The sequence below is a fragment of the Cavia porcellus genome, unplaced genomic scaffold, assembly GCF_034190915.1.
Source record: "Cavia porcellus strain 051 isolate PalLab524CR breed Dunkin Hartley unplaced genomic scaffold, mCavPor4.1 scaffold_8, whole genome shotgun sequence".
Classification (NCBI taxonomy): Eukaryota; Metazoa; Chordata; class Mammalia; order Rodentia; family Caviidae; genus Cavia; species Cavia porcellus.
Window position 1 is genome coordinate 64,368,218 of NW_026947491.1, and position 26,156 is coordinate 64,394,373.

General features: G+C 36.4%; 2 protein-coding genes across 6 annotated transcripts in view; both read left to right on the top strand.

The window, feature by feature from the left end:
* Nucleotides 1-656: 656 nt before the first annotated feature.
* On the top strand, nucleotides 657-14,142 carry Thap2 (THAP domain containing 2). Its single transcript, XM_003476041.5, has 3 exons — nucleotides 657-843; nucleotides 6,297-6,492; nucleotides 8,645-14,142. The coding sequence occupies exons 1-3, from the start codon at nucleotides 773-775 to the stop codon at nucleotides 9,029-9,031; spliced, it is 654 nt and encodes a 217-aa protein (XP_003476089.1). The 5' UTR covers nucleotides 657-772; the 3' UTR covers nucleotides 9,032-14,142.
* The window catches only part of Tmem19 (transmembrane protein 19), a 38,866-nt gene continuing 13,386 nt past the window's right edge, over nucleotides 677-26,156 (top strand). The window contains exons 1-3 of one of the 5 annotated variants that reach the window (XM_013159172.2): nucleotides 677-843; nucleotides 18,172-18,322; nucleotides 20,703-20,816. In XM_013159172.2, the coding sequence (XP_013014626.1) occupies nucleotides 18,193-18,322; nucleotides 20,703-20,816 (244 nt within the window). In that variant the 5' untranslated portion in view covers nucleotides 677-843; nucleotides 18,172-18,192. Of the gene's footprint in view, nucleotides 844-17,704; nucleotides 17,840-17,913; nucleotides 18,080-18,171; nucleotides 18,323-20,105; nucleotides 20,239-20,702; nucleotides 20,817-26,156 lie in introns of those variants that run through there. The other 4 variants (XM_003476034.5, XM_013159173.2, XM_063255147.1 and 1 more) reach the window with 4 other exon arrangements.

Consider the following 26,156-nt stretch of genomic DNA (forward strand, 5'->3'; position numbering starts at 1 on the left):
GTGCGGCCGTACTGTATTCGGACACCTAGCGGGTTCCGCTCCCCAACTTCCCCGCACCCCAGTTCTTTCACGCCGGACCGTCGCAAGCCAGTTCCCTCTCCTAGCGCCCCCTTGGTCCTCAGCGATCAGGAATCTTCCTGCCTCGCGAGACGGGGGATCTGCTAGCGGCCGAGCCCGCGCCGTCACTTCCTGCGGCACGCCGGAAGCAAGGTTCCCAAGTCACGCGATAATGCGAAGCAGGCGCACTTGAGATTTGTGGTATATTGTCTGTCATCTGGATCATCCTTCCGGTCTCCAACACTCGCCCGCCCCGGGGTCCGCACTGGGACCTTAGTGCGGGCTGCGGTGGGCCAGCTTGCGCTTACCTACCGATTTCAGACACTTTCGTAGTAAACGGAGGGGATAACACCTCTGTCTTTTAATTGCTCTGAATACTATTGCCCAGGGGACGCAGTAGACCTATTTCTTTCGGGGGACGGGGAGGGGCAGGGAAGGGCAGTTTCCGCCATCTTGGTGAAGGCAAAGGAGGGCGCCCGAAGCTCTAAGGTGTTCGGCTCTGCTGGCTCACATGCGTCATACTAATAAACAGAAAGGGAAGACTGACCCTCTCGCGCCCCACCCTCCATGTACGCCCGTTCCCTTCACCCCGCTGTCACCACTGAGCTCGGTGGGCCCTCGTCCTTCCCGATTGTCCACCCTGTACCTGAAGGAAGCTTAGCAGCTGGTCCCTCAGAACAGGTTTAAGATAGCGCCGAATGAGGGGGCAAGGGAAATGCCGACCAATTGCGCTGCAGCAGGCTGTGCTACTACCTACAACAAGCACATTAACATCAGCTTCCACAGGTAATCTGGGAAAGGGAGTGGGGGTGCGGGAGCTGTCAGTCTGGGTTTCGCTTGTGGAAGGAACAGGAAGATTCTACAAATCTTACTGAGTTTCCCAGGTGGCGTCAGGGGAAGAATTATTTTTGTCCTTTATGTGTGGTCCTCAAGTCTGTCGATGTTTTTCTTTCCTTTTGGGAAAAGTGTACTCATTAAAAAAAAAAAAAAATGTAAACGCTGCGCGATGACAACTCTAGGGAAAAAGTGATAGGAGGATACTTAAAATTTTCTACTCTTTTCATAAGTATTAGACCATGTTTCGTTATGAATGACGCCACAGGGAAAGATCTTTTCCCCTTCAAGTCAACAGTCACCTTTAAAAGCTTTCCACACACCCATTAGTATTTGGAAATACCACTAGGTGAATTAACAAAAAACATTCAGGTTTTTAATTGTAACTGCTGAGGAACTGAGTCATCATCCCTGATAGTCATGAAATTCAGCTATGTTAAGGAAAGTGCGAAGGATAAGTTTTATTTTCTCGAATAATCAAAAGAATGTAGATTTTATTTTTCCTTCCTTTGCTGGAAGTTCTATCAAATCAAAACTCTTGAAAGCACTTCCAACACTGCCTGGTGCCCGAAACCTGCCTGAAAAAAAGAAATAAAAAGTTAAGGATAACAGTTATGATTTTTTTGTTCTTTTTCTCTATGTATCCCTGGCTGGCCTGGAATTTAAAGTGATCTCCCTGCCTCAGTCTCTGCAGTGTTAAGACTACAGGTGTGCACCACCACACCCAGCCAGTTCTGACTGTATATACTTTACAATTTATGTGGTATTAGAATAGAGGAACTTAGATCATTGACGTTTCCCTAACTTCACTATTACTAAATGCTCCACCTTATTAAAGCTTCCCCTTAAAAATAATCCTGTGATAGTTTTTTAACTGCTTCTTATAAATAGAGCTTTATTTATTCATGTATTCAATTGGTCTATGCTAGTAATCCAAGCTACTTAGTCCAACATTGTGCTAAGAATCCATAAAGTTCTTACTCTCCTGAAGTTCAGAGCTTAATGGAGGAGATTTACCAATAATTACAGTTAAGTGTCCCAGAAAAGAGCTTCAGACAAACCTCATTTAGCCTTGGAAAGTCAGAAAACACTTCTCAAAGGATGTGACATTTCATAGGGGAGGAGAGGATGATATAGACTTTGTTCTCTATGCTACTTAAGTATTTTCTGTTTTATTCTAAGAGTACTTGAGAAGCTATGGAAGGTTTAAAAAGAATAATGGCATGATTAGATTTGCATATTTAAAAGACCTTTGGCTACAATATGAAGAATTAGAGCATTACTTAAAGTGCTAGCCAAGCATCAGCAGAGTGAATTTGATGAGAAAGGAGCTTATTGTAGAATGTTAATTTACTTGCTGTTTCTTTCACAGGGAAATCTACTGCAATGTCAGCTGAGCTAAATACTACCATTTAGTTCTAGCACAATAAGTGCTTAGGGTGGGTGCAAATTAATATTAAAAAAGTAGGTAGCTGTACTATGTGCAATTCATTTGTCTACTATGAGCCTAACAGTTTGATTAACTTGTATCCCTCCCAGATATTCACAGACACTTTTATCCCCATGTACAAGTTATGTTACCTAAATTTACTGCCTCCATTTTTCTTATCTCTTAATCCCCTCCAGTCTAATTCTCTAATAATGTTCTGATACTGCCCTTGTTCACATGACCTCTGTGTTTCTCTACATTCATTTTTTATGGTGTATGTTCCTTTCCTCCTTGAAATAATCTCTTCTTTTAGCCCAGTGTATTGGTGCATGCTAGTAATCCAAGCTACTTAGCAGGCTAAGGCATGAGGATTGCAAGTTCTTGGTCAGCCTGGGTAACATAGAGAAGATCTTGTGTCAAAGAGAGAGAGAGGTTGGGAATATAGTTCAGTGGTAAAGGGCTTACCTAGGATGTGTGAAAATCTTGTTGGAGGAGGAAAAAGAAGAAAGAAATACTTTCAACTTTTGAATTCCTTGATACTAATTTTGTGATTTTTTTTCCACACTCTTTCACTTGCTCATCTTCCCACTTTCACACCTCAGTCTTCACACTCTTGTCAAACTGATTTCAACCCTTATAATCCCAGTTAACATGTACTTGTTGATGTTTTCCAAATAGGTATCTCCAGTCCTTATCTCTAATGAGTACCAGACCTTCAGGCCAGTGTCTCCCATTTCCCTGGTCTCCTGCTGATCCTAAAGATTTAACATCTGCAGTAAACTGCCCCTCCCACAAAATACCCCACTTTCTGTATTCTTTTTTTTCAATAAACAGAAACACTGTCCTCCCAGAAATTTGAAAGTCATCCTACCTTGACTTTTACCACCCTTTTAACTGGTTTACTGCTTTCATTCATGCAGGGCTAATCATTACTGTGATCTGTGATGTATAGCTAAATGTTTAACAGCTGGTTCACTAGAGGAAAAGAAAGGCTGGCTGTGCAGTATTTGCCTAATTTCCATAATATACTCCCATCAAAGTTGGTTTCAAGTCATCAATATGACATTACTGAGTTGGGAAGAGATACATGATACCATAACACTGTTTTACGGTATTTCTACCATACATGTACAACAGACATAAGTTACAGTATAAAATCAGGTAATAGTAAAATAATTAGAAAATTAGGATTTGCAGTACTTAATACTTTTGATTTAATTGCAAGTTTATATAATTTTAATATGATTAACAATCAGTTCAAATATTTTCTGTTAACAGTTTTTACACTTCAGCCTTTTGATGGCTTACTAATGCTATTGTGTATAATCCTCCATCATGACATCATGTTGAAACACTCTTCCCTGTCCCCAAGATATCCAATATTCTTTGCTACTCCCAGTTAGCTTCTGCAGCTAATTTTTACTCTCTTTAAAACTCTCAAATAGATCAGACCTTTTTGTTTCATGATTCTGCTAGGCCCTGTACTTAGCCTTTAATAAGACTCATGACACATTAGTCACTTTTATAATAGCAACAAAGCCCTTATTGTATTCACCGTGTATACTTGGCTAAGCACATACTCATTTAATCCTTAGACCCATTCTTACCTCACTTCACAGATGATAAAGAGAGAAGCAAAAATGTTAAGTAACTCACCTACAGTCTTCCAGCTCATATGCAAAGAAGATAGGGTTGGAGTCTTTATTTGTCCAGAAGCAATGTCCTCAGATACCCTATCATCCACTATACTTTCCCCATTGCAGTATATGCTCAGAGTACATGTCTTCAGTGCCTAGTATAGACCTGGAATACGAGACATTCAGTTACTTTAAAAGATGTAAAGAAAATAACATTGATCAAAGTACTGAATGATATCCTGGTTTTGTTATAAAACAAGAATATATCCTCTCTGTTATACCAAATTTTAAATATTTATGTTTATTATTACATAAATGCAGCTGATAGGCTGCATCTCCTGCACTTTAAATGTACTGTAAACATCCAAGCAACAAATAGAAAACACAACTGAGAATAAGGCTATATTAAAACACCAATATCAAATATAAAATTGTTTCATTACAAAGATTATTTAAGAATGCCAAATTAATCCTGTTAGTTCATGTATTAATTCACTCAGAAAAGTTCCAAGTGCTTCACCTACTGTGGTACATAGCTATGATAACCTAGGAAAAAGGATGAAAAATATAGCCCATAACCTGAGGAAACTTACAGTCTAATGGGGGTGGGAGTTAAAAAATACATCGTAACAATGTAGTGGTATTAGTGTTATATGACATAACAAACATCTAACTATCTCATGATCATGAAAACCTTAGTAAGGAGGGATTCCTAAATAGTCTTAGAGAAAGGAAATAGAATTTAGTCAAGTTAAAGTTGCGTTTGAGGCATTGATTTCATTATAAAGGAAGAAGTTTAAAATAGAACTTTAATAAAAGAGTTAGGGAATATAAATTATTGATAGAGTACTTGTCTCACATGCATAAGGGCCCCCCTGAGTTTGATTCCTGCCACTCAAATAAGCAACCAGTGAAAAACTATTTGAAAGAGTTGTTCTATGCCTGAAGACACGGTACTACAATGATAATATTTTACTTGTTCTAAGTCTTCAATGAGACTTCAACAAGAAGAAATGTATTTAACATTTGATTTCTAGTTTAGGCTTTAGGAAATATTCTCCAACCATTAATAATAGAACAAAGGTCTTTGAAATGAGAATAGATTATCATTAAGAGATGAAAGCTAAGCAAAGTAGTAAGTTCTTCAGAAAATGTCTGTTTTCTAGTAAAGTAGATATAAAAACAAACTACATAGAGTAACATAAATTCTAGTATCTTCAAGATGTGTTGGAATTGGGGGAGATAGAGTCAGAAGATGGATGTATTTACTTTATACTGTGTTTAGGCATTTATCTCTGCTTTTCATCACTGGCAGTGTGAGCAAACCTAGTATGAGGTGTGATCAAGAAATATTTGTGTTTAAATTTTAGCCAGGCATGGTGACACATGCCTATAATCCTAGCACTCAGGAGGCCATGAATTCAAGCCCAGCCTAAACCACATAGTGAGACCCTGTCTCAAAAATAAATAAAATTTAAAAATTATTACAATAAAGACAGATTTCTATAAATCCTCCTTAAAACTTTCCCCTCACATATGTATGTGTGTCAAACACACTCATCTCATCATTCCGTCCTCTTTTTGGAGTAGTTCTGGGAGTCTTCTTTTGTGAAGTATCTTTTAATTTGTGTTGTCATGGCTGCCTTGATGTCCTGAATCAATTCAAAATATTGATTGGTCATGTTGATTGTGGAGAAGAGCCAAAAGTCACACAGTGTCAGCTCCAAAGAACAAGGTGCATGTGGGGAGATACAGTTCTTACAAGCCTACCTTTCTTACTGGTGGCATTTGGCAGCAGCATTCACAATATTTTTCATCACACCTCATAAAGACACTCCAAAGAGGACTTCCAGAATTGCTTCAGAAAGTGGCAAGAAGAATATGATAAATATATTTTATGTGAGGGAGGTGTATTTTGAGAGGGATTCACAGCAACATGTTTTTACTGTAGTATATTTTTAAAATTAAGTATTCACTGTATTATTCAGGAAACTTACCTATTGAGGTCTCAGGTAGGGGTTCCCAGAGTGCTGGGATTACAAGGCTTGTACCACCACACTCAGGATGGTCAGGGTCATTTGATTGCTTGTGTTAAGGACTAGTTGAGAAGAAGTGTCTCTTAAAAGCTCTGAAAAATGAAGGTACTCAGATCAGTTTTTTACAAATTTTTTCACAAATTACAAAAATTAGCATGAATTGGTTCCTAGTCCAGTATTTGGATATCGTGAGTTTCCATTTTTAATGTAAATGAGAGATACTTTAAAATTTCTTTAACCGTTTAGATTTAGTCAGAGATCTGATAGTTGGAATTTGAGTTGCCATTTTTTTATTTGTTCAAGGTTTCCCTTGGATCCTAAAAGAAGAAAAGAATGGGTTCGCCTGGTTAGGCGCAAAAATTTTGTGCCAGGAAAACACACTTTTCTTTGTTCAAAGCACTTTGAAGCCTCCTGTTTTGACCTAACAGGACAGACTCGACGACTTAAAATGGATGCTGTTCCAACTATTTTTGATTTTTGTACCCATATAAAGTCTATGGTAGGTAATGTTATTTTTGTTTAAAGCCATTTTTAGCAGCTTTCTTTTTTGTTCATACAAAGTAGCAGTCAGGGTAGTTGCTATTCTTGTATAATGGTATGTTCAATAGTTACATACCTTCCTCTAGTGTTTTTTTTTTTTTTTTTTTTTTAGGTTTTTGTTGTTAGTATGTGTTTGCGATACTTGAGTAATGATTACGTTCATTCTGAGGAATTGGTACTTACATATAGAGCATCTTAATCATTTTTTTCTTCCCTTTTCCTTCCCCATCATCCTGTCTTCGCCATCACCAGACCTTCTTCTTCATATTTTTTGGTAAAAAAATATATACTTAGGTGTCCTGACTCCAGTATTCTTTCCTCAGTCTAAATTGTTTTACTGGGTAGATTGACCATCTCTGATAAGAATTTTTATATTAAAGATGCTTAACTAATAGTTTATATAAATATTCCAAAATCCAAAAACCTTGAAAATGTGAACCACGCTGATCCCAAGTATAAGGAACAATCAACCTGTATTGGAATTTTACACTAGTATCAATTTTTATCAATAAATACACCATTTTTAAAACAGAAATATTAGTAATGAAATCTCCAGCATCACTCTGATTTTAGGATGACATATAAATAACATGCCAAGTGTTTTAGGAGCAACACACCAAATTAGAATATAAAGATATGAGTGTAGAGTTAAGTAGAGTTGAGAAATTTAATAAAGCTCAAGTATTCATTCAGTCTGGATTTGAGAACTTGAAAGTCTAGAAAAGGTTTTTGACCTTGCAGGAAACAGTTGTAACTGAAGGAGAACAAAAGCCTGTGGGCTAAAGAGTGAGAAATTATCAAATGTTAACAAGTGATTTTTAAAAAAACAAGATACACAGTGAGTGAATTAAAATTTATGTTTGATCTAGTTAGGGAAGATTTGACTAGAGAGGAAAAGTTGAAATAGAGCCATTAAAAGAAAAGTGAATAGGGCGCCTTTAGTTTGTAAAAGGATGGATATTGCTGGGCATGGTGGCGCATGCCTGTAATGCCAGCACTTGGGAGGCTGAGTCAGGAGGATCACTGCAAGTTTGAGGCCAGCCTGATCTACACAGTGAGACTCTGTCTCAAAAAACAAAACAACAAAAAAAGGACAAATAACTTCCTTTCGGGAAGAAAAAAATTCTGCTTTTTCTGAATTATTTGTGACATTTAAATTTGTAAATAGACACAAAAACAAGAACCTTTTCATTAAACTTTACAATATACCAGAATCCAGTGCTGGAGATACAAAGAGCAAAAGAGTTCTAAGCAATTCCCTGTGCTGAGGGTCCAGCTGTAGGTTTCATCAGGACAGGAACCATATTTCCCCAGAAATTTCATTCATTGTATGTGTTTCAATAAGTATTTAATAAACGAAAACTGTATGAAGATATGATATAATCTGGAAATCATGTCTGGAGATTATGTTTAATGTTCTTAGAGTAAAACAAAGAATTCTTCAAGTTTCTGATTCGGGCAAAAAGTTCCTGATCGGTTTTTAAATCCTTGAAAATATAACTGTAAACAATAGATTATTCTGTTTAAAAGCTTGATGCTTCAAAATATGTTTCAATGGCTCATTCAGTTTTCACTTCAGTAGTCTCTAGGTCTGAAATATCAAATTGAGAGAATAATATTTAACATTAAAGTCATAGATAAGTAATGTGTAAATGTATTCTAAATTGCAAGAAGTAAGAAAATTGCAGGGGACTTGGTCTCATAGAGTTATACTCAATTACATCCAGTTACTTGGATGATACTTTGGAAGTCAGTTGTTTATTTCCAAATCAGTGTTTAAATATCCCTGAATCCAGAATATAACTCAGTGGCACAGTGCCTGCCTGGCAAGTGTGAGGTCATGAGTTCGATCTGTGGTAAATAAATAAATAAATAAATCAGACCATTTAAATAAATACCTGGAGAGAAAAGCCAAGAGGAAAGAGATGACTGGAGTTCATTCAACCTACTGAAAACTTTAATCCAGGAGCTAGTCTACTGTTATTTCCCATCATACTTTCAAATCAGTTCTTGAAAAGACAGTTAAGTACTCTGTTACCCAGAACTGGACAGGATTTACTTACTTGTGACGTTCTATAATTTATGTTCCACTCTAATTTTATTTGGCTCAGGAACTAAAGTCAAGGAATCTTTTGAAGAAAAACAAGAATTGCTCTCCAGCTGGACCATCTAATTTGAAATCAAACAGTAGTAGTCACCAAGTACTGCTTGAACACAGTTATGCCTTTAGGAATCCTATGGAAGCAAAAAAAAGGATAATTAAACTGGAAAAAGAAATAGCAACCTTAAGAAGAAAAATGAAAATTTGCCTACAGAAAGAACGAAGAGCAACTCGAAGATGGATCAAAGCTACATATTTGATAAAAAATTTAGAAGCAAATAATGTATTACCTAAGGGCACTTCAGAACACATTTTACCAGCTGCATTAAGCAGTCTTCCTTTGGAAGATTTCAAGACTCTTGAGCAACATCAGGATAAAACATTACCAATTCTCTAAATCTAAAATGTCTGAGAGTACCTTCACTTAAGTTTTCCTGCATAGAACTTTATGCCCATCCATCATTCTTTTCAGAGATAAATATATTTATGGCAATTATGCCAAAATTGAGTATTTAATGAAGTTTTGCGTGAAATAAAATTATTACTATATATATAATTTATGAAGACTTGAGTACAAAAAAAATTTATGAAACTTTTAGTTGAGAATGAATGGAAGTGCCTTACTGAGAGTTATATATAGCACTTAGAAATTTTGCTAGAAAGTTGTATGTTTGCAAGGTTTTTGTTTTTGTCTGTTTAAGTTACCGTTAAAGCATGTGTGTGAGCTGGGAGTGGTGGCGGGGAAAAAAAAAAAAAGGGTGTCTGTAATTCCAGCACTCAAGAGGCCGAGGCAGGAGAATCTCTGGAGTTCAAGGCCAGCCTGGGCTACAAAGTGAGTTCAAGGACAGCCTGAACTGCATAGTGAAACCCTGTCTCAAAAAGACGAAAATAATAATAAACTACTGTTAAAGAACACCCTGTCACACATAATACGTTTATAATTTTTTTTCTTTTTAAAGTTTTTTCTGTACCAAAGTCAGGGTTTGATAAGATTCCAAATGCTAATTATTCATGTTAAATGTGACCTTAAAATTCTTCGATTTTTTTTTTTTTTTTTTTTTTTTTTTTTTTTTTTTTGAAACATGGTCTTGCTATGCAGTTCAGGCTAGACTTGGGCTCACTTTGTAGCCCACGCTGGTCTCAAATTTGCAGTGATCCTCCTGCCTCAACCTCTCAAATGCTGGAATTACAAGAGTGTACCACACCCAGCTTTACTTTTTTTTTCCTGGATTTTGTTTTATTGACATTACTGTTTGAAAATTTATAGAACAAAGCTGAGGGAAAGTTTTTTAAACTGTATGTCTTTTACCATTAGAAGTAAGTTTATCATGGCCTGCCTTATAAGGATGCTAGATTTAAAAATAGTTTGTAAGATGTTTTTAAAATAATGAAGTACCAAAAAAAGAAAAAAAGCAAAGAAAAGAATGAAATACCTTTGAATCATTCAAATAAGTAAGGCCTCCTGTACCTCAAGACTACTAAAAGCTAGTAGCTAATGATACTCCGCTTCTAAGAAAACAAGTTGTAAAATAATTCAGAGTTCACAATCTAGCTTTTATCTTGATAAAACAGATACATTTGTACTGCTCTTTTTCTCATGATAATTCTGAGTTTCCAACTTCAAAGTGGATAAATTAAGAGGCAAACAGGTTACCAAGTTTCTTGTTAGGCATACCCCTAAGCATCTGTGTGTTTTATTGTTTTTAACTACTTTCTTTATCTCAAAAATAACATATGAATATAGTAAACTATTTTCCCCCTAGAAAACCCAATCAAAAAGTACTGAGCCAGGGATATAGCTCATCAGCACAGTGCCTGCCTGGCAATCATGAGATAGTGAATTTGATTCCTGGTACCAAAACAAAAAAATCAGAAAAATCTCATTCCTCTAATTTATTCTTCTTAGGCTGGAGGTATAGCTCAGCAGAATAGTGCCTGCTTAATACATGCAAGGTCCTGCGTTCATTCCTGGTTCCAAAAAGAAGTATTACATTGTATCTTTATAATTAACTACTTAAACTGTAGTTGATTATCTTACATGTAGCTTTTCCTCTCTCTCTCTCTCTCTCTCTCTCTCTCTCTCTCCCCCTCTCTCTCTGTCTGGTGAGTCAGACAGAGCACACCTAATACATATGGGAAATGAAATGTATTCTTTATGAAAACTACTTGTGTTGGGCCAAGGGTTTAGCTCAGTGGCACAGGTGCCTGCCAGGCAAGTGTGAGTCATGAATTTGACCCCCAGTACTTTAAAAAAAAAAAAAGCTGCATGTTTTGATAAAGCTATGCAAATACTATTTATTTTATAAAATAGAAGCATCATAATCATTTGTATGGTTGCCACTTGAATTAAAGTGTTTGCTTTATTTCATCAAATATTTAATAAGGACCCTTTCCTCCAAAAAGCTTTGATAAGTATAAAAATTTATTAGAAGTATAATCAAGTTATTTAATCCTTCTTTGTGATATTACCATATGAAAATAGCATATATACCTTGTTATGAATTACCACAAATCTTTGCTAAAAAGTTAAGACCTTTCTTGCCAACTGTTTGGATAGTCTCTTTTACTTTTTTAAAATAAGACTTGCTTAAATCCTAGCAGTAGTCTTTTCATAGTATTAACACAAAAAGACTTTACTGGGGATTGAACCCATAGGGTCACACATAAGCTTTATCACTGAGCTACATTTCTAATGCTTGCTTTATTTTGAGACAAGATCTCACTAAATTGTTTGGACTAGCTTTGAACTTGCAATCATGCTGCCTCTGCCTCCTGAGTAGCATGGGCCACTGTGACTGGCAGCATTCTTTCTAGTAAGGAATGTTTTCTAAGCAAATGTAAAGGTAGGAAATGTTTCTTAGTTCACATGAGCTGTTTATAACAAATATTTATGAAAATCTTTTGTAGATGGTATAAATCTTAAGTCATTTTATATTTATCTTAAATATTGGATGTATTTCCTTACAATTATCACTACATTTTTTTCTAGTATTATTTCAAATACCTTTATATACTCTTATATTCTAGTATATAATCATGAGCAAACACTGTTCATATCTACAATGTAATTCAAAATAAATTGGACAAATTATGATTTAAAGTTTTCCAAGTTTTGATTTTCATGTAGTTCACCATCTACCTCAAATACTATACACTAATTATTGCAACTTAGGTCCTGTGTACAGTATCTTAGTATTGACATAAACAAAAAACAGTCAGTGAAGAAACTACCCCTTTAGTAATTTTAGAGTGAATTTTTTGTGTTTTCTCCTGGCCATTTTCTTGTTACTCTCATAATGTGCTCTGAACTCGCCCTACATCAAATTGTTTTATTAACTACATCTGTCTCTAGCTTTATTCATGGAGAAATAAAATCCTTTCTAAAATCTTTTTTCATTTTGCAGATAAGATTTCTTAGTATTCTGACAATGTGCGATTAAACTAATCAAAATGATAACTTTTTCCTCAACTGGACACAGTGAATAACTTATTTTCATTCATTGTATATTCTGACTACTAACCTCTATAAAAAAGTAGCCAAAGGTCAGGAGCTTGATACAAAGATGAATACTGGGCTGCAAAATGTAGCTCAGTAGCAGAGCACATGGTTAGCATACATGAGACCCTAGCCTAGCACCAAAAAAGAAAAGAAAAGAAACAAGGCTGATTTTCTGCTCTTATGTTCAAAGTCTTTTTAGAGGAACAGATAATATGTATACTATATGTATGATACTATATGTATACTATAGTATGATAAATGCTAAAAAAAAGAAATACATGCAAAGTACTTTGGTAAACACTGTTGAACTCAGTGGAAACAGGAACTTAGAGACATTTTGTAATCAAATGCTTTTCTCTGAAGCAAACAGATTTCTTATAATGACTTACCAAAGGCAGTAAGGACAGTGATATTTGACTTGAATATGGTATTGAGTTGTAAGACATTTTTACTTTAAAATGCTTAACTAATTCATAATAAAACCTTTTCTAAAAAAAAGACACTGCTATAAAAATATTACATCAAAGCCAAATCTTATTTTATTTAGTTTGATATTTTATACAAAATGACAGTTACACAGATTTCTAAAACAACTCAATCTTATGTAATAATTGGTACCCATTCCTTTTCTTTTCCTTTACAGAAATACGTGTGTGTTAAGTAGTAGTATCTCTGATTTAGACAGGAAGAAATCTTTATATTTTTTCACTCAGACATATATTCTCTACCAACTTTCACTAGAGATAAAAATTACTGTGGACTAGAAAGTTCTAGAATGTTATAGGTCTGGTTCTAAATCCTCTGCCTTCCACATTCTAATTCTTTAATAAATGTGTTGTATAGAACAAATCATGTCTCTTAAAAACAAAAATATAAAATTTTATATATGTGTAAAAATAGTCTGTGTGGTCATTGGTGATCTTTTCTAAGTAGACGATAATGTTTTATCTCATTACTAAATTTTAGAATATGGGTAAATTTTAATTTTGGTGTAATACACAAAATGATCCATCTTTGTACCAGAAATGGAGTTCTTTTGATAATTAGAAGTTGGAGACTTTCTAAAATTAAACATTTTGTAATGCATATTAAGCAATTGTATGTTCACAAAAATGTATCTAAAGTACATTGATATTAAAATTTTTTTCCAGTGAAATTACTGTTCTGCCTGTGATTCCCCCAAAATACAAACATTTCTGTGGAAGTTCCTGCCTTAATTTGACCCCTTAAAAAGAGTTCTATAGAATTCCTTCTTCAATTGAAGCAAATTGTAAAATTGGTAAAGATATGTAATGTTCTGAGAAGGAATTAGTTTCACTTGTGTTACAGTTAAATATACATTGTAGTTTATTTACACTGATAAATGCTGTTTATATAATCTGGGTCAGATACATGAAAGACTAAAAAAAATGCTTCTAAGAGTCTGATCTGACAATAATTTGATACTTATATAAAGATTGATTTGTAGATATAATAAGCATAGTTTTAAATGATTGTGATTTTCTTACAAAATTTTTCTGATTAAAATACTGTTCTTGGCTAGGCATGGTAGTCCACACCTATAATCCCAGCACTCAGGAGGCTGAAGTGGAAGATTGCTTGTGAGTTCAAAGCCAGCTGGGCAACACAGCAAGAACAAACCAAAGAATTTATCTCAACCAAAAATTCAAAAATGAATATTGTTCTTTATTCCAAAATATTAACATTTACTAAGATATATGGAGCCAACTAGCATGAGCCTAATAGAGATAGTGCCTGTCCTCAAGACTATAGGTATAATATAGTTCATTTACTTATTTTGTGCCCTTATGTTCTGACCTCCTCGTCTCTTTTTGAATGAATTAAATTTAATACTACAGATTTGTCTTTAACTGGTTGCCTAGTCTTTTCAAATTTGTGCTCCAGAAGTTTAACAAAATTGGTGGATTTAATGTCAAGAAATTGCATATGTGCCTATCTCAGGTAGTTTCTCAGTTTAATAAAATTTTTGTGAATATTGCAAACCATAACTTCTCTATTCTCTTGAACTTCCTGTTTTCATGCTCTTCGTAGCCCTCAAATCTTTTCGAATCTCTTGTGTTAGTCATGTTCCCATTTTTGAGACAAGATACCTGACAATCACAATTTAAAAGAAGGGACTTTTTTTAATTTGGCAGTTTCGGATCAATCCACCCATTTGACTGGCTTCAAGGTAGAAGTACATGATGAATGGGCACAGCCGAGGAAAGCTGATTTCACCATGACAGCTAGGAAGTGAAGAGGAGGGAAGAGACATGACCCACCTCTGACCAGGCTCTTCCTGCTGGCTGCACGGCCAGCTATGAATTCATCAGCAGATTAATCCACTAATAAGTATAATGCCCCAGGAGCTAATCACCTTCCAAAAAGCCCCACTTCTGAACACACAGGTCTTTGGAGGACATTTTAGACTACTCTCCCCTTAGCTTAGTCTCTTAGCAAACTGTCATCTTGCAAGTTAAGAGCTTGGACACTCGTGACACCTCTAAATACACCAAAGTGATGTGAATGCTTTCTTCCTTCAGTTTTATTTTATACTTAACTTGGACGAAGTTGACATCTCATTATGTAGTTGTCTACATGTCTGTTTTCATCTTCTGTTTCCTAAATGCAGACTGACATGCACATGCATGTGTGTGGGTCACCCCCCCACACACACATACACACGCATTGGTTGGTTTTCCTCACAGTTTCCCCCTCCCCATTTTGGACCTCAAGGATTTGATATATATGTATATAGTTCTAAAGTACTGGCAGATTTTAGACAATCTAGACCACTGCCTTACTTAGATTCAAAAGATTGTACACAAAACTCACTGAAATTTTCCTAGTAAGCAGTCCTTTATCCCTTTAGGATAGCCTTTACAATAATTAAGTACTAAAATTCTATGGTTTAGAAATCCACATCTCTTTATATCAAAAACTCACAGGGAATGATGGTACACATCTATAATCTCAGCACTCAGGAGGTTGAGGCAGAAGGATTGCTATGACTTCGAGGCCACCACGGGTTACATAAGCAAGTTCAAGGTCCACCTGTATTAGATAGCAAGACCTTGTCTCAAAAAAGGCAGAGAAATAGGCATTTGTATTGTTGAATTTAAAGATTATTCAATAATTTTCAATCTATTATTCTAGCATTATGATAGTCAATCTCAAGCTCATGTTTTCTATGCACAGAAAATGAATCTGTGGTAAAGACAATTAACTTAGAAAGATGCTGAAAACTTAATAATTCACTATCCTATGAAGATACAAAATTGTTCAATCTTAAATTTAATCAGAGGTATTTTCAGGGGCTAAGTGGGTAGTAAGTATATATCTATTAATATCTCAAAGAATAAAGTTTAGTAGAAGCTTACCTAGAAAATCTCTATTGCTGGATTTTTTTTTTTTTTTTTTTTTTTTTTTTTTTTTTGTACTGGGGATCGAACTCATGACCTCAACTTGCCAGGCAGGCACTTACGCTGCTGATCTAAATCCTCACATTGCTGGATTTTAAAGTAAATAGAAAATGGACTTCAAATAGAAAAAAAAAAGTTAATAGGAAAACAAAACACATTTTTTGGATAAAATTTATAAAAATATGATTCTAAAACCATCATCCTCTGAAAGAATATTTTAACTATTGTTCCCCCCAATTTTTTTAATCTTAAGCTACAATAGCTTGTTTTATGGAGCCTACTCTCAATAACTGGGCACCTGGCAGGGAGAAACTATTCATTTGAAGGGTCAGTTCACTGACCCTATTGTCAGCTGTTGTCTTCAGGTGGGGTAGGGACCAGCAGTGTTTTGCAGGTTGTTATTTATCCTGATCAATTAATTGATCAGGACAATTGATGGATGTGAAAGATTAGCATTTATTTTAGGGTAGAAATGAAGAAGCACAAAAGTGCCTAGGGAAAAAAGAGTGCTTTAAAGAAAACAGAAAAGCCATATCCTGCAAACAGACTGCACCACCAAAACTAAAGCAGTGGTCCCAAATTCAATCACTGCCATCTCTGTATGTCTGATAAGATGATCCAGGTGGTCCTACTTGATCTCGTGGTAGAAGACATATCAGGTGCCAAGTTTGGCATGCTCTCGCAGAAGACTGGTACCAGGTATAAGGCTCAGCTTAATCCCATGTCAGGCTCCAAGTTGTTCTGCACCAGTGGTTAAAAAGGTCTCCTCAAGTGGTAGGTCGTGCCTGAGTGTGCCAGCCATGCTGTCATACACTAGCCTCCTAATACACTATAATAAACAATTTCAACTGGATCAAATAGCCACGAGAAAACATCATCCCAGCCATCCAGAAACTGAATGGACACAGTACTCAGTGTTGTTAACAGATGGCAGGACAATCATAGATAGGTCATAGTTTCCTACACCAACTATAATTAGACAAAGTCACCTTGTTACCATGATAAAAGGAAAACAAACAGCCAAGTTTAATTTCATCTAAAAGCGAGAGAAAAAAAAAGTAAAGCCATTCTCCAAACCATAAAAGCATTCGCTTTTATTATTAATACCAACAACTCAGTAAGTCTTGTAACATTGATCCTGGCCAGGTGGCATAGTGAGGTAACCCAATTGTTTACCGAACAGAGGAAAAAACAGTTAAATAATGAAGTTTTGCAGACATTTATATGGCCTCATAAGAAAAGGCTATTGTAAGGGTATTTAATTCTACTTCACAGATTTGGTTCTTAGTAAACTAATGTTCTACTAAAGGAAAAACAAGTTGTTTGAACATGTAATCTGAAGTTAGAATAACAGTTTTCAAAAAGTGCATACTATTAGTGGAAAGTATATATATATATATATATATATATATATATATATATATATATTTAAAAAGTAATCACTATTAGTGAGTTATATCACTAACATAACTAATATATATATGAAATGGCCTTGTAGCCTCGAGTCAGTAAATTAGATGAATTCAGGAATATAATGTAATTTTCAGTTACCATTAACACAGGTAAACAAAAGTTAATTTCAAGTAAACTGTGAAATGAGCCCCAAGACTGGGATTGTTAATGCTGACCAGACGTCCCAGTTGCTAAAGGAATTGACTGACCGCACCCTCCAAATGTGAGGCGTGTGGGAACAGACTGCTGCATTTCCACAAGGTAAGCGGGCCCTGACAATTACGTGAGAGCTCAAGAGCAGGAACACCATTAAGCATTATGACTTCCTGTCATTCAGCAAACCTCGGCCCAGTACAGAGACCACGCAGCGTTGTTTTAAGCGGTATCCTAGGTCCCCAAACTCCATTTCTATCACACAATATATGCTCTGCCCCATGCCCAAAGAAATAACGTTATTTGCTGTGAACTTAATAGATTCAGAAGCATTTAAATAGTACGCTTGAAATAGCCTTACTAGGTCTAAGTTCACTTGTAGTTAGTGATTTTTTTACTACGTCACTACAGTCGGTTTCGCTTTCCCGGTTGCAAGAGCCTCGCCGCCCAGCCTAGCCCCCTGCCGTTCGCCTTTAATCGCTCGCTTAAGCAGGGCTGCGCGCGCTTGGGCTGCGGCGCATGCGCACACTCGGCGAGCCGCAGGCGCGGGGAGGCGGGAGCTCTGACCCCACGTCTTCGTCGGCCCTGGCCGGCTGGCCGCGGACCCTGGGGCGGTGCAGGCGGCTGGCGGAACGCGACGCCTTCCCCCGCGTGGGGCTCGCTCCCCAGACTGGCCCAGGTTCGGGTGCGGCTGCGGACCCGCCAGGCCGGCGTGTCTGGTTGGGTGGGCCGGCAGGAGTGGGGCGGCGCTTCCTTTCGTGTTTCTGCTCTCGGAGAGAAAAGTGTGGGGACCCCAGTACGCTGTGCTTGCCAAGGAAGCGGTGACCCCACGTCCTGCGATCTGGCCGCCCCACCAGCCGGAGGCTCCGGAAGGACTTGGGTTTATGTTGATTTTTCTTGTGCTCGGTCGCTGGAACGTGTTGGCATTTACCTTTGTCTCTATCTAAATCAGTGTTTTGCTGGCCACCTAAGTGACTTTATTTGAGAAATCCTATCTGTTCTCTCCCTCAGGTGCTCGTATCCTTGTTTTCCATGACAGATTTTGACGACAGAATACACAAAATATATATAAAGATGATTACTAATATAGTAACACTGAGCTTGATCATTTGCATTTCCTTAGCTTTCTGGATTCTGTCAATGACTGCTAGCACTTATTACGGTAAGTAGACCTGTTCTAAATTGTTTTCCTATAATCGGAACCTAAAATAGTTCCAAGACTCACGTCTTTTGAAGAATTGTGAATGGATGTCTTTACTTCCACGGCCTCATTTTTTCACATGATAATATAAGCATTGCCCGCTTAATAAATGTTTGTTGTGTTCATGTTACTTATACCTTTCTCAAAGTATCTTTATGTTCCAGATAATTATTTTGTCCACCTTGGTGAAAAATATGCAATATAAAATATGGTTTTTCGAAGTGATTTCAGTGACACTTTTAATTTTGAATAAGAATTTTAATACTATAGTGTATCAGTTGCATGTATCCTATCAAGTTCATAAATTAAAGATGATACAAGGTTTACAGTTGAACAGTTTTAAGGATTTGTCTGCTCTTTGGTGACTCTATAGACTAAACCAGGCTTGGTGGTGCACATCTATACTCAGAACTCTGGGAGACTGAGGTAGGAGAACTGCAAATTTGAGTACAACATGGACAATTTAGTTAAGCCCTGTCTCAAAGTGCAAAAACTTTACAAGGGGCTTGGAAAATATAGTTCTGAATCAGCACCTGCCTTGAAAGCAGGCAGTCGTGAGTTCGATCCCTGGTACCGATAAAAACAAAAAAGACAAAAAAAAAAAAAAAAAAAAATAGTTCTGTGCTAAAACCCTGAATACAATCTCCAGTACCAAGAAAAACAACAACGAAAGTACAAGGTTGAGTGTATAGCTCAGTTTTAGATTGTTTGCCTACCCCACTCCAGGTTCTAGGTTTGATCCCCAGCACACATACAAATAAAGATATTTTATTATTATTATTTTAAAATATTTATTTACCTTTGTCTGTTTGAGACAGAGTCTCACTGCTGCAGTTCAGGCTGACCTTGAGCTCACTTTGTAGGCCATGCCAGTCTCAAACTTGCAGTGATCTGCCTGCCTCAGCCACCCTAGTGCTGAGATTACAGGCGTGTGTCACCATGCCTGGCTAAAGACATTTTAAAGCCTCAAGCATAAATATAGAATATTTTGAAGTCCTATCTTTAAGGTTCTGAACCTGCCTCAGCATGGGTATACCCATATGGTAAATTTCCTTGATACTCCTACAAAAAAAGGATAGTAGACAGAAAACATTGGGGAAAAAAAAAAAGTGAGCAGGTGAGCTTTTAAAAAATGATAATATAACTGCCACTGCAGAACAAAGACCTTTTGCAAAGGGACATGAATAATCAGAAATGTATTTTTAAGGATACAGAAGTTCTTCAGGGCTATTCATTCCTAATGATGTACAGTAGGAGAGGAGGTTTGAAGAGAAGAAAAGGAGATGATTTTTATCCAATCAAATAAAATAAATTGGGAATTCTTAAATTGATGTATCTCCCTGGGGCCAGGTATCTACTACAGATAAAGTTATGTTTGCATGTTAGACATGGGACAATAGTTTTCATGTGCAAAAATAGAATATTTCCTACTTTTGTTGATTGTTTTGCTTTCTTTGTCTTTCATTTTCCTGTTTTGGGTAGAAACTTGGACACAAGCAAGTTCGTATTTCATTTTATCATAAAGAAATTCAGTTTTGGGGCTGGGGATTTAGCTCAGCGGCATAAGCGCCTACCTTGCAAGCAGGCAGTCGTGAGTTCAATCCCTGGTACCAATGAAAACGAAAAAGACCAAAAAAAGAAGAAATCATTCAGTTTTAATGTAAGGACTCTATCGGAAGTGGTAGGAATTGTAAATGATAAAGCCATAAACCACAGTAAGGAGGTGGCCACTTTTCAATTTCAGGTAATTCTGCCTCATAGCAGGCAGGGCTTCCAGCTTCTAAATTGAAGAATTGGTATTTTTATATAACATCTCGTAATCTTTAAATATTTGCCCAAATATTTTGAAAGCAGTATGCTGGCAAAACAAGACATAGGTAAGTTGAATACAACTTTTGGAAAAACAAATTTCTAACTTTGAATTAAATTTATAGCTTGTCAGAATGTTACTTGTTTAGAATAATCTCACTGAAAGGCAGAGGGCTAATTAGGTCCTATTAAGAAAAAGTTGATTCTGTGTTGTCCCTGAAATTTAATGCTTTCTTTTAAAAACTAAGGAATTGGATTCATTTCATATATCCAGATAATCATGTTTAAGGTATGCATTAGCATAGGTAGCTATAAATAGTTCTCAAAACTTGGATTTAATTGACCATTCTCCAGTAAGAAATTGTCCCTCTAGAAAAGTACAAGTCTCAATATGTATATTTTACTTCTGTGATTTCATCTCAGTTTCTGTACTGACAACAGCATTTTAATCCAGAATGCAGTTGCCAAAGCTTACTGCCAAGACAAATTTAGGTAGATGTAACAGTTTGTCTTCAACTTTTATAATTTTCAGGTAACTTACGGCCTGTTTCTCCTTGGCGTTGGCTGTTTTCTGTTGTTGTTCCTGTTTTGATCTCCTGTAATGGCTTTAAAAAGAAAAGTCTAGATTACAGTGGAGCATTAGGAGGTACGTTTTTATTTTGAATCTTAAAGTTAATTATGTAAATATGTACTTACATAATTTAAACAAATATTTTCCTTTTTCTTTTTCTAATCGGTACCAGGGATCAAACTCACGATCACATGTTTGCAATGCAGGCACTTATGCCACTGAGCTAAATCCCCAGTGCCGAAACAAATGTTTTCTGTATTCCAAATACGTAAGGCTAAATCTTAATGATATATATTTTAGACATTGATTAAGTTATGTATTGCTTAGAATTACTATGTTGTCAGACTTTTAGGAGTATACTTTTAGTAAATCATAATAAATTAACTTTGTAACTGATAAAAAGTAGGTTACTTTTGAGGACTTTATTTCTCTCTTTGGGGTGCATGATTAATCTCCTACTAGCAAAAATATTGAAGCATTCCTCCTACATGTAAAATACAGAAACAGTTGGAAAGGATACTTTTTGGAAATTGTTATTAGAAATCTCAAATAGAGCAGTTCAAACCTAGTACTGCAGATTAATTTTTCAGAACTGAGTTGGGCAAATACTTATTGAGCACTTACTTGTTTGTCCCACTAGGAACAAGGGCGATTGCTGTGAACAAAGACAGGATTTCAGTTCTCATGGAAATTGGTTCTCTAGGGCCAATAGATAAGTAAATAAAATCTATGAAAGTTTTCTGATGATGGTAGGATTTATGAGAAAAATTAAAATACCAAGTGTGGATGATATGGAGCATTTATTTATTTTTATTTAGTTATTTCTTTGGTGCTAGGAATCAAACTCAGGACCTCATGCTTGCCAGGCAGGTTCTGTGTCTCTGAGCTATATCACCAGCCTGAGAATTTATAGATAAACATCAGGTGCTTTCCTCTAAGGATGTACTTTGGAGCTGAGTTTGAATAAGCCAGGAAGTCAGAGAGAAGCATGTTCTAGGCTGACAAAAAAACAAGCACATGAGCCTTGGCATAGATTAGCCTGGTTTGTTTGAGGGTGAGAAGGCAGCTCATGTGGTTTGGGGCTTCTTAGTACTGAATTATTCATATTGAATAGGAATCAAACCTGATAAAGCCATTCCTCTTTGCTGACAGTCCTAATCAGAAGAAATTATCAAATGTAATACAGGGAAACAGTGAAAATCAGGTAGCAAAAATGTAATGTGAATGTTTCTGAAAATGTATTCTTGCCAGCCCTGGTGGTGGCACGCACTTGTAATACCAGCACTTAAGAGACTGAAGCAGAAAGATTGCTGTGAGTTTGAGCCCAGCCTAGTCTACATAGTGAGTTCAAGGCCAGCAAGACCCTGTCTGAAAAAAAAAAAGTATTATGATACTATAATACACTCTTTGATCCACTTGAAAATAAAGGATAACTACTAAATTATAAACTCCTGAAGACTGAGGGTATCTTATGTTTGTATGTCTTCTGTTTCTTTAAATAGTTATGGACGAAATTAGGTGCATAGGAAACAGATATACAATTCATTTTAATACCTTGGCTACTTTCCTAATTGTTTCATTCTATGAAATGTTGTTTGGAACTTTTCTTTCCTTAAAAATAAGAAAATGGAGTCAGGTAGGGTGGTGTACACCCATAATCCCAGCACTTGGGAAGCTGGGGCAGGAGGATTGCTGCAAATTTGAGACCAGCCTGGACTACATGTGAGACTCTTGTCTCAGAAAAACAAAGCCAACAATAGCTCAGTGGTACAACACCCGCCTGGCAAGCACACGGCCCTGAGTTTGATTCCCAGTACCAAAAAAAAAGTTTGGGGATTTAGCTCAGCGGCATAAACACCTGCCTTGTAAGCAGGCAGTCGTGAGTTCAATCCCCGGTACCGATTAAAAAAAAAAAAAGTTTGGGCCAAGGATATAGCTCAGCCTGCTGGTAAGCACAAGGTCATGAGTTCAGTCCCTGGTACCTAAAAAAATAAAAAAGTAACAAAAAACTGTAATGCTGACTCAAAGTATATTAAAGAAGTTGGGAGTATGACTGTTGTATGACAGTTAGGCTCTCAGTGTTGTAATTTTTGTCTCCATAAGATGAGAAGGATAGCACTGAGCTATTGTGAGTCATCATCCATATGAAATGCTTACCACAGTGTCTGACAATTATCAGTGGTCAATATCAGTTACTATTATTGTTTCCCTTCCACCCCTACTATATAAGAATTGTACTAAGGTTTGCCATATCTTACTTGGGATTAATGCCTAAAAGTAATAGACCTTTCTTGGCGATCTGGGTGTTCAGAGTCCTTCGGGACACAGGAATACGTAGATTAGTGTGGATAGAACAGGGAGGAGAGATGGAGCAGTGCTTAAACAGAGGGCCCTGGTCTTTTGGAGAGAGAGTGTATTTCGGAGTAAGAAGAGGGTCGTATTATGGGGTGTCTGAGAAAGTGCCTGCAAACTATAAAGCACTGTTCAGGTGATTTACTCCAAAATGTTCTTCCGGTTGTTCACAGTTCTGCCTAGTTACTGAAAGTTTTTCCTTAAACTTGTAAACATGGACAATTTTTTATTAAGCTTTTGACTTGGCAAGTTTGCATTTAATTGCAAATGCCAAAGCTAAATTCTTTATCATTTTTTCGTTTTCAACAAATATTTAGTGAAAGTCCTATGTGTATAAATCAGTGTTCTAGGCACTTGGGCTTTTAAGAATGACTAAATGAATTAAACTCCTATGCTATAGAGCTTACATTTTGTGACAGAAAGATGATAAGTTTGGTTCCGTCTGATTCTGCCTCAGAGATTCTGTAATTGCAGGGAAAGTTCACAGCAAGGTGAGCTATCTGGAAAGGCCAATGGTGATCTTTGCAAAGGGTAGCCTTATCTTTTTTTGGTCAACTCTAGTTAAGATCTGGTTGAGCAGAGCCAAGAAAGCAATTAGATGGATATTGCTTGTTGTCACAAGAAATTGGTGTATGAGCCAGAACGCCACTTGATTAATCTGGTGAAATGTAGAATGACCAGGCAGACTGGAATATAAGCATTACTGTTCAGACGTGCCCTCTTCCTGGATTCAGGCCAAGTGGGAAGGCAGGATTATAATTAGAAGTTGGAGTCAGTGAATACAAAGTCTGAGAAGCAGCTCTGCAAGTCCACAGGTCAAAGGTTCCCCTCCCTTGGGTGGTGTCCTGTTAACCTCTGTTTTGCTTCTGGCCTTCATTTTCTCCATTTGGAACTAACCAGTCTGCTTTTGATTCCCAGTTTTTCTTTAGGTTGATAACATTAAATAATAGGTTAGATGTGAGTTTATTAGATGGCAATTTTAGTCCTGGCCTCTCTTTTCTGCGACTCATGTCGCCTTAGGAGGAATTTTGGGTCTAACTTCCACTACCAGATGTTTATAAATGATGCTGTTTTCCCCTGAGTTTACTTTCTGTTGAGTGTGGAATTTACCTACCTTAGGCCCAAAAAGAAGGCAGTGTCATTCTTAAGTCTTCAAGCTCTTTGCCACACTTTGTTTTTATCTTATCAATGGTAGAGATTCATGAGATGTGGTAAGAAAGTGAACTAGACACGGGCAGGAGATAGCAGTTACTAATCTAAAAATTCAGGCATAGCTGGGATTTGCCAAGACTTACACTGCATAAAGAACCTATTTCTTTAAAGCATGTTATCTTAAATTATTCCTCAGTCTAAAGCTGTCAACGGCATTAACCCCGATCACTTTGTGTAGTATTTTAAAGTGATTGGAGTAAAAAGATATAGATGCATTTTGTGAAATGTCCATGTAGATTGTTTTAGGACCATCCTGCTTGGAGTTTAAAGATGGGGGAATAAGCTGTTAATAGTTTGGGAGACTCTTTGACTTTCACTTTGTATTCATCCATACATTTTGAGTTCTCCCTCAAATATCTTTGCACTGCTTTTGTAAGGTTTTAAAGATTGATTGATCCAGGCACGGTGGCACATACGTGTAATCCCAGCCCTGGGGAGGCCAAGGCAGAATAATTGCTATGAATTTGAGATGAACCTGAACTACATAGATAGTAAAATGCTGTGTAAAAAAACAGAAACAAAATATCAATTGAACAATTTAAAGGTAGATAGTAATATAACATTTATCATTATTATTGCTTTTGAGCTCTCACCATTGGAACTGCTACTGCTGTTAAAACCATTGACATTCACATTTGTTAAGGAGCTCTAGTACTCTTGGGTAGTATAATAAGCATATTACAAGAATTACTTTATAACTTCTCACAATAACCCAGTGACACAACATTAATGCAAAATTAAGTCTTCAGTAAAACAAGAATTAAGATATGTGTATCTTACCAACTCCTCATGACGAATATAATTATCTTACATTGCAAATACATAGTAATAAAATAATCGAATCTTAAGGAATCAAGCCATACAGAGGCAGGTAGAGGAGCCAAAGTGTGAACTCCATACTGACTCCTGAGATGAAACATTTTTTATTGATTTATACCGTATACCTTGTAGTCACTATTAAAAGGCACTGCAGTAAAATGCCAATAATTGAGTATTTTTGGAAGAATCTGCATAGTTGTCTTAGTTATGCTACTTATGCCTGAACTAAGCAATGGAAAGGGATGCTATGGAAATAGAAACCTACCTCCCAATTCTCATTTAATAAAGTGTTATATAGCTTTATTAGATAAGTTAAAGTTTTTCATATCATTGTTTTTAATATACTTTGATATATAATAGATTTCTATTTTATACATTATTTAACAAAATTCTCCATTAAGCAAAACTGAATGTATTTATTACAGAGTTTACATAGAACAGAAATTGTCAGTCATAGAGTAAGGATGGAGCAGTTTTGGTACTGTATAAATTAAGTAGAGAAAACTGTAGAGCTGGGGATGTAACTCAGTGGTAAACACATGCATAGCATGGTCAAGGCCCTAAGTTCAGTACCCAGCGTCAAGAAAAAGAGAGAAAGAGGAGGAGAAAAGTAGGAGTCACATCAGACTGCCTGACAGGACCACATAAGATAATAGTACTTGGTAAATGGTTCTCAAACCTACTGAAGACATGAAGTTAGATTTGTTTTCAGACCCTCCGACTGGAAGCTCTCTCATGTTTATATTCAAATCAGGCAAATACGACAGAGATCAACTTACAAAGAAAAATGTCAATTTTTTGGTGTTTATTGACAGATTAATACATTCTGTCCTTAAACAAGGACCATAAAATTACCAAAAACATTTGCTAAGGAATTCTAAAGAGCATAGTGAATCTACTTTTTGGGTGAAAAAGAAGGAAAAATTTTAAAGTACATATAAATCTATCTATGTTTAGTAAAGTAAATTAGTATGATGTAAGCAGACAGGAAAACAATGCCATTACAAAAGCTGAGGAAGGGCAAAAAATAGG